The sequence below is a fragment of the Nanorana parkeri genome, unplaced genomic scaffold (assembly GCF_000935625.1).
Source record: "Nanorana parkeri isolate BGI_ZX_2015 unplaced genomic scaffold, ASM93562v1 scaffold994, whole genome shotgun sequence".
NCBI classification, from domain to species: domain Eukaryota; kingdom Metazoa; phylum Chordata; class Amphibia; order Anura; family Dicroglossidae; genus Nanorana; species Nanorana parkeri.
Window position 1 is genome coordinate 113891 of NW_017307262.1, and position 9401 is coordinate 123291.

The window sequence follows — 9401 nt, forward strand, 5'->3', positions numbered from 1 at the left end:
ATCCGCCGGCTCTATAGCCGGCGGATCGCTTGTATATTAACGGGCATCGCTGCCTCTTTTCAAATAGCGGGGATTTCCCGCGCGGCGCGCCCGTGTATACACGCCCAGTTACATCCAAGAAGCTCCCGGCAGGCCGTGTATACACAGCGGCTGGCCGGGAGGTAGTTAAAGTCCCCCACATAGATGCGCAAAAATGCGTTAGATGCGCCTAGATGCAAAATTTGGCAGCACTTGTTACATATCGCCAACGTAACACTGAGCAATAATTTTAGGGCCATAAATCACGGATAACACTAAACTGATGAGCAGTAAAAAAAAATTGTCGCTTATGGACAATTTTTGGTGTGGTAGTTTTGCAATTTCGCGGGCGTGCGCAATTTTAAGGCTGGGCATGTTTGGTGTCTATTTGACCGATGTGCCTCCGCCTTTTATATTTTACCAAAAAATTGGGTAATGTTTCACAACATAATAAAGGAAAAACAGGGTTTTTTATTTTCATTTTTGGTACTTTTTCGTTATATAGTAAAAAAAAAAATGGTAAATTCATTTCAGTACAGCGTTGCATGATGGAATAAATGGAATAAAAAATGGGAATTGCTAAAATATATGAGACCTAGTTGTGACCATTCCCAGGGCTGGTGGTGGCATGAGGGGGAACTTGAAGAGCCGCTGGAGAGAATCAGCTGTGCTAATGAAGCCAGCGCTAGAGGAAGCTAGGCGGCACCGGAGGGAGCAGATCCGCATAAGCCGATGCCTCCTCTATAGCGCCGGCTCCTATCACAGGCGGAGTGATACACATGCCTGTGAGGAATCCATAGTGAAAGTGCGCTTTGCTCATTCTGGCCAGCAATTGGTTAGCAAATTGCTCTTGGAAAGGTGCGGCCCCCCTGAATGCCCTGATCACCATATTTTTGTATATGAATACATGTAGACCTTTCTACATGAATAAGTGAGAATTGTTGTACATTTAAAAATAAAAATTAAGACCTACCCCGAAAATAAGACCTAAGACAGTGTCTTATTTTCGGGGAAACATGGTATATTGCAGTCCCAGGTGTGACCCTGTCTCTGAAGACTCAGTGACTAAGGCCAGTTGGGGTGAAACATCAGGAGCTAACGCTTAAGGGAACCATTTTAAAATGCACACCACTGACTTGTTTCACAGCAGTAAGGGTTAGACACAGCGCTAACATCATCCGTCGGGTGGAGTGTCAAATGTGCTCCACTCACTTCTGCCATTCCGCAAAAGAGGTAGTGCCATCCTGCTGAGAAGTAGCCCAGGGAACTCAAGTTCTGGTCCATTCCCACTGGCCCGCCTACAGTCACCTGGTCACCTCCAACTGCCAAACCTTCATCAGCACCAGCTATCTTGGGTTTGTGTGTAAGTGAAGCCTTGCTTCACACTCTGTGCAGACATCATCGGGATAATGGAACTAGGCCCAGAGACCCACAGGGGACAGTTCTGCCACTATGGATGACACCAGACCATATTGCCCTAGCAGTTCTTGGGGAGTCTACTTGGTAACCTCTACAGGAGGTAATCCAGAACCCAGTTTCCCCATTTTTATTGAGTCACCTTCGGAATATTCCCCAGCTCCATCAAGTGGAGTCCTCTGTGCTATCTTCAGGGACCTCAATGTCTACTCAGAGCTGTGTGACCATGTGTGCTCAACTTTATGCATACATTGATCGCAGGTATTTCGAGGAAGCTGCAGTGCCATACCCTGCAGAGTCTATCACTGCCCCTTAAGAGGCCTTGCATCAGGCCAAACCACTGGTCCCTGTAGCCATTTTTTGATATAGAGTCCCAACAGTATTTCCATATAGAAATACTTAAGTTGCCTTCAATCACCCTAGATTTACAGCGGGTTGTTTCACCCTTTTTGATGCAATGGGTTCTACCCTGCATTTGGTGGATCAGCCCGCTGTCTCCAGCCTTGGGTCTTTTATGGCTCATGCACCTGCAAAGCCCTTCTTGTTACACCTGCCATTCAAGGAATTCCTCTATACAGACTCTAAGCATTCCTGGCCACCCTGAGAGTGTGCTAGAAAATGTTTCCCTTTCAGAGGGAATTTGTTGAACAGTGGACTTTTCCCACTGTTGAACCACCATTGTCCCACCTGCGGTTCAGTCTCTGCAAATTAGGTAGTCCCTGCTGTATCCTTTCAATCCCTTCCTGAGGGTAGTGTCTTCTTCCTGCTCCTGGCATCCCCACTAGCTAGAGTATGTTCATCCCTGCAGCTACAGTCAGATACCTCTGAAGAAATAGTTTCCTGCTCTTCACTTCATTTGGTACCATCTAGGTGTTGCAATGACTTCACTTTTGAAAAGGATTTAGAGTTCCCCAAATGAAGGAAGATCTGTCTTTCCCCCTCTGTACTGAGTGGAGGTGTACAGTGTAGGCATCTGTGAGTGATTCAAATCTTTTGCTCTGGTTAAAAGCAATGTCAGAGAGCCCTGTGCCTCCCTGTATTGTCAGCGGGCAGATCATCCTAGGCCTCTGCTGCAGGTAATTTCTGCTGGGAAGGGAGGGTGTCTTGGGTGCTCCATTGGACCTCTTCATTGAGGAATTGTCCCTCCTTTATTGGCTGATCAGCAGCCTTGCCGGAAAGGTCCTCCAGACCCTGCCCTTGTCCTATTTTAGCCAGGCATGTGTTGTTCTAGTGCTAGCTGACATATCTGCTCCTTGTCCTATGGCAGTTGATGCTTCACTGAACCTGAGTGGATCTGGAGCTCCCTAGTTCCTCAGCTATCCCTGGTGTGGTCCCCATTTCACCAATCTGGAGCAGGCTTCTTATTTTGGTTTCCTTGTCTGGCACGGCCTTCTGGAGCACCTTTCTTCCTCTGTCATTTTGACTTTGTGGAACCAAACTCTTGGGTTCCATGTTGCACTCAATTGGTTTGTACTGTTACTGAACATTCTTCAAGTACCTTGCTTAGCAGTCTGGCCAGGCATCCTCCTCCTCCTTGAAATCCGCCCACTGAGCAGAGGAACGGACCTGAGAGAAAACGTTCTCTCTCACGTCCGCTCCTCTGCTCAGTGGGCAGGTACAATAGCCAGCCTGCTATTGGCTATTGCAATTTGAAATGGCCAATAGCAGGCTGGCTATTGCTCCCCATTGTTTACATTCTGCTGCAGATCGTGGAATCTAACCGTTGGCCGGCAGCATGATGTAAACAAAGAATTTAGTTAGCAACTAAATGTATTTAAATGCTAACTAAATTTCTTAGTGTGCATCAAGCCACCGGAGCCTTGAGAGTGCCGGATAATGGGGAGTTTACTGTATTTATTGGCAGAATGATTGCCTCGTACCATTTATACTGAAGCGGCATACAGATTATTTATATTTGTGTAACGAGATTCTTTTCAGTAAAAAAATAGTTTTTAGGTGGTAGGAGGCAGAATCTAGTGGTAGGAGGAGTCTGACTGTGTGTCTCCTTGCCAGTGAGCACCTCTAATCTGACATGGGGGGGCCCTGCTGTGGTCTGAACTTGCCATTTCCTAATTCTGAAGCATACTCTACGTATTCCTATAAAGAAACCACTAGCGGGCTGGTGACAACATAATGCTGGTACTCTAGTGCTGGTGCCACCGCCCCACCGCTGTATTCTACACAGGAGTATATGAAGCTTAGATTTCAAAGATTGGGGGGGGGGGTCCTGGAGGTAACAATAGGAAGCAGAGTGGGGAGAAATCCACTTACTAGGGTCATCAACAGCAGAAAAGGATCCAATGTAGGGATGCACGGATACCGATACTAGTATTTGGGCGAGTACTCTTGCTCGCCTAAATGCTCCGATACCGGAATTTTCGGTCGGAGGGAGATCTCCCTCTGACGGGCAGTGCAGAGGAAGCATGGAGCCGACTTCCTTTCTAATCAGGAAGCCAGTTTGTGGGTTATGACCCGCCTCCCGGCTTACTGATTGGTAAGGAAGCCACGCTGCCTAGAAACTAGTGAAGCCGGCTTCCTATCCTAGCCAATAAGGGAGGTGGGTCATGACATGCCGCCTGGCTTCCTGACTGGTCAGGAAGCCAGGCAGCCTCAGCAAGTGAACGCGGTGTTCTTCCAATAGAACACAGGCAATCAGGAAGCTGTGCGCAGGGTCTGGCAAATGTGCAGCACCAGGGATACTTCACATGTTCTGTGAACGCATCACTGCCTGGCCACCTCTGTTCCCAGTCAGACACCATGAGATACTATGGGCACATTGGTCCAAGGGCGCTCCAGGCTGTGCAGAATCACTGCACATCGACTCATACTGGCAGAGCCCACCTCAGAGAGATCCTAACCCCCCCCCCTAACTAGTATACACACATACCCATGCAAGCTCATTCCCAGGAGAAGCCCCATCTAGGAGGTTAGAAGAAGGATCAGTCCACAAACAAGAGTGTTTTCAACACTTTACTTGATGTTAAATATTGTACTTTGATACATGCTTCAGTCCTCAACAAAGCTAGCAGGGTCTTGTCCTGTATTAAAAAGGGGATGTATTGCAGGGACAAGTCTATAATTTTGCCACTTTATAGATCATTGGTTCGACCTCATCTGGAGTACGCGGTCCAGTTCTGGTCACCAGTACTAAGAAAAGATGTCCTTGAGTTGGAAAAAGTCCAGCGGAGGGCAACCAAACTAATTAGGGGTATGGAGGACCAGAGCTACGAGACAAGGCTACTAAATTTAAACATGTTCACATTGGAGGTGAGGAGATTGAGGGGGGATATGATCTCCATGTACAAAATGTTCAATGGTGGCAGCAACATTAGCGATAAACTGTTTAAAATTAACTCCATTACAAAAACTAGAGGCCACCACCTAAAATTGGTGGAAAAAAAATTCCAGCACAAGGGGCGAAGGGGGTTCTTCACAGTAAGATCAGTTAGGGTCTGGAACTCACTGCCACAGACAGTGATTTCAGCAAAGAATGTGGAATTGTTCAAGAAACTTTTGGACGATTTCTTAAGGGACCGTAATATACAGGGGTACAGGTAACATACAGGGGTACAGGTAACATACAGGGGTACAGGTACTCCTAGAATGAGATCCTAATAGGTTGGACTTGATGGACTAATGTCTTTATTCAACCTCAAATACTATGTAACTATGTAACATTTAGGTGACGGCAGAATACTTATTAAGACACTTAACAGTTACCAAAGAAATAAGATACATGAGAGTCATCCAGGTGAAGCTGAGAGCCCTGGAGGTGTTGCTCCGAGTCCTACATGTCTACATAGGCATGCAAGGATTCCCTTACAAAATTCCTGCTCCTGTCCCTTGCTTTACCCCCTAAGCGGAAGCTGACATAACACTCGGCTTCTACAGTCTTGCAGTGCTCGATCTTCCCATGGACCAGTCTCTCTCCTCCTTAGAGGCTCCCCACCAAAACTATATTTATATGCCCCCCTCCCAGAATGCATTTAACTCCTACAGTGACTCCTAACGTCACAAAACTCTTACCTATAACGACTTCTAGTGGGTGGGACAATCTTGTACCACTACCTGAGCTCACAAACTAGAAACAGTTGACATATAGGCCGCACTTTCATTGGAACAGCAACTATAGTTTGAACCTCCTTTATCTAGATGTATCTTCTGGAAGGTTCTCATCCCCAGCAGCATTTTAGGGATGTTCTTTGGACCCAGAAACTATTTTTTCCAGTGTTTAAACTTCACAGATTTGAACAAGGTCCCAAGTCCTTCAGATCCAAAACCAGCGTGAGGGCTTTTTATACAGAAGAACTGGCAAATGGTGACAACAGCCAACCTTGGAGGCTGCCCTTGTGTATTGGAACTGTATTTAGTCCACCAGAGTCTAACTTCATTGAGAGTGATACAATTACAATCTATGGGAGAAACATTATGTGGGGAAAAGGTTAGAGAGATCCCTGACTAAATCACACCTGTGGCAAACACGACAAAATGGAAAGTAAAATAATTCCATCTGCTGCGGCTATTGTGGAAATCACAAACATGCAATCCTAAAAAGCAGCTGACATATGAGCTGCACTTTGATCAGAATGGCAAGTCATAGTCTGAGCCTCTGTTTTCTACATGTACCTTCACGAAGGTTCAAACATTTTCAGTCTCATACAGTAGAGTACAGAAACCCGGAGCAACCTACGAGACATGAGCCATCAGTCTGTGACACCAATACATTCATTGGTTCTCTTCTTTTTTTTTTTTAAGCCATCTAAACAAGGAACTGCTGTGGTCAACCCCGCCGCCTTGGAGAATGTCACTATTTGCATAAGTACAGGCACCTTGCCCACAAGAGCCAATGTCTGGGCCTGCTGATAAGACAACTGGGCTCCAGGCATTGTATTGTGGGATGGGGTGGGGTGGGGTGTCTAATCAACTCTATACAGAAGGGGATATTCAGGGGAGCTCCTAGTTGCAATGGAAGGACAGAATCTATGGGGGGGAGGGGGAGGGGGAGCAGGAACTACTTATATTTGCTGACATTAAAAGTGAGCCATTCACCCTGCAAAATAAGCCCATGTACAATTACTTATAAAGGCAGCCCATGCTTTCAAATGCTCTCTACCCGTTGCAAGTAATCAAGCATTACAGGTAGGTCGAATGACTACTACATCTGTGGTAACATAGGAGCTGGTAGGAAGAACCCCTGTGAAGAGCAGTTATTCATACACTGGGAAGAGTGGAATAGCTTTACTGCTTCACCCCAGCTGCTATAGGCAAGTATAGTTGGGAGTCTTAAAGGGCTGGCCTTCTTTCATTTGGCCAAGCTAACGTGTTTGCTGCATGGTAGCATGACAGCCAAATTGCTTTAACTTTAGATAGTTTCTAACCTATCCTGCCCTGTCAGCTCTTTACTGCTGTCTGTGTCCTTGTTGAGGAGATTTCCCCTCATTTCCTGCTGTGTCACCAGGGAAACAACAAGCAATACAAATCTGATGAAGGTTCTTACCTTTCCCCACTCTATCGTGTCTATTCCTGGGCTGGGCATGCACACGAAGCAGACGCTTACTAAAAGATTTAATCCAAAACTAAATCAATTAACAACATCAGAGATCTACTTGATATCTACCATAACACGGGTGTATTCACAAAGAAGTGGAGCCATCTTTAGAGAACACCGGAACTTACTGCACAAGTCACTAAATCTATAACTAGTTACTAATGGTAATGGACCCTTGAAAGGCTGCAAGGACAGCATGGAGGGGCTCAGTGAAGGTAGTCATGAAGGTGTGCAAGTGTCTCATTGGGTCTCCCAGCTCATAGAAGGAAAGCTGGCCAGCCTCGTAATCCAGATAGATACAAAATTTATGGCTAGAGGGTTTGTGAGGTAAATGGATATGATCAGCGTCATGCATCATGTTATAGTTATCCTTCAACCTCCGCAAGCACCAGGAGTCACTGCCCTGCCCAATCATACTGATGTGGCTTTTCCTGCTGATGCTGGGGTAACACATTCCGACTTTCCAGCTATCCGACTGGCTGGTGTCCACCTCCCAGTAATGCTGCCAAGAGGAGAAGCTGCAGAGACTTAGAACCCCACAATACTCAAGTCTCTCTGGTGTTTTTGGAAAAGGCAGTTTTATCTCTGACCTGAAGGCACTTTTTAAGTCGTCTGATATCCAGAGGTTATCGGCCGCTGTGCAGACGTCCAGCAATATGTCTGCAGGTTTGCGTATCCACATCTTTGCGCTTGTTACCATGTTGGATAATTTGTGTAATGCTCTGGAGATCATCTCCTCCTCTAGATCAGGAAATTCAGGGTCATCAGGCAGTGCCTCCTCGGTGTCATACAAGTCTTTGTCTAGTTCCTGGTCTTGTAATACACTTAGTGGGTCGCCCAGATCATGCAGCCCCTCCAAGTAACATATCTTTCTGGTCAGATTCTCCTTTTTGGTTTCCAATTGTTGGACCAGATCAGTGACAGACTGTGAAATCTGCATTTCCCACCTGGCGATCCCATTGGGGACCATCTTCTCCAGATCTTCCAACTGCTTCTTCATACTGCTAAGTTCAGCAGTGGCTCTCTGTGTTACTTTGGCTGCTACCTCTTGCACTCTTGTCCTGCGTTCCTGCAGGCTCTGGATTCTCTTCTCACTCTTTTCTTGCTCGTGTTTTGCCTTCTTCAGCACTGGTCTCAGTTTCTTCTCTGCGGCCTCCTCCATCAGCTCCGCCTGATGTCCTCGGTGTTCTCCATCTAGCCTGCATGATGCACAGACACAGACAGAGTCCTCGGTACAATAATATTCCATGATCTTCCCGTGGACTGGACACCTCCTTTTCCGGAACTCAGCTGTAGGTGGAAGTAAGTTGTGTTTCACCGTCTCATTGTGTTTTCTCAAGTGATCAGCACACAAAGAAGTCTCACACTGCTGACAAGACCTCAGAGCCAGCACCGGGAAGTCACAGTATGTACACAAGACTGTGTTCCCATCCTTGTCAGTATGACCAGCATGGAATCTCTCCACTATTCTGCTGAGAGCAATGTTCTTCTTAAGCGGTGGTCTTGATTTCTGCCTGCACTCCGGACAGGTATAAACTTTGGACTCACCCTGTTTACAAAGTAGACGATGTATACAGGCCAGGCAGAAAGTGTGTCCGCACTTCAGGGTTACAGGATCTCGATAAACCTCCAAGCAGATGGGGCAGTTCAGCTCCTGTCTCAGGTCCATAGAGGCCATGCTGCAGAGGAGCCAGAAATGAAAGTGGAAATAAGTCGGCTTCTGCTAAACCACAAATACCGAAAGTAAGAAGTGACTCATCAAGTCCAGAGAACTGAACTCCACCTGTATACCTCCCAACTCCCAAAACAAAGACTCTAAAATCACAAACTATTAGGGCAAAGGGCCCGCCCTCAGTTCCACGGTCCATAAAGTACCAATGCGCAAAAAGAATTGGTTAAACCAAAAGGGCCCCCCCCTTTACTCTTAAACAATTGTATTTGTTATTTTAAAAATGTTTAACGAATGGATGAAAGGTTTAGTGCAGTATATACCTTTTGATAGCTAAATAGTAAATATAAATTTATTAGAATTCCATACATCTGACCAGAGAAAGGGTTAGCAGGGGGAGACAAGATGGACAACCCGGGTGGGGGGAAGAGGAAAGAAGGACAGCACTGGGGGGTACTCTGGACTTTCATGTAAAAGGAGGACTGGGCACTGAGTTCCCCCTTAAATCAGGATCCCCAGAGTTCCCCTTTTATATCAGAGTTCTAAGGACTCTGATGTAAAGGACACTTTGGGTACTCTCGTGTAAAGTGGGTTCTGGGGATGCTGATGTAAGGGGGGGAACTCTGGTCTCTCTGATGTAAAGGTGGATCTGGGCACCATACTCCAGGCTCCCCCCTTATATTAAAGTCCCCCTCACATCAAAGTCCTTAAGACTCTGATATAAAGGGGCACTCTGATATAAAGAGGGGG

General features: G+C 46.4%; 1 protein-coding gene across 1 annotated transcript; it reads right to left on the reverse strand.

Annotated features, from left to right (window-relative positions):
* Positions 1 to 7129: 7129 nt before the first annotated feature.
* On the reverse strand, positions 7130 to 8660 carry LOC108795675 (E3 ubiquitin-protein ligase TRIM11-like). The gene has a single exon (XM_018566968.1). The coding sequence runs from the start codon at positions 8658 to 8660 to the stop codon at positions 7134 to 7136; it is 1527 nt and encodes a 508-aa protein (XP_018422470.1). The 3' UTR covers positions 7130 to 7133.
* Positions 8661 to 9401: the final 741 nt, after the last annotated feature.

Excerpts from the sequence above, each read along its gene's own strand:
- LOC108795675 (XM_018566968.1), bottom strand. The coding sequence starts at position 8,660 with ATGGCCTCTATGGACCTGAGACAGGAGCTGAACTGCCCCATCTGCTTG.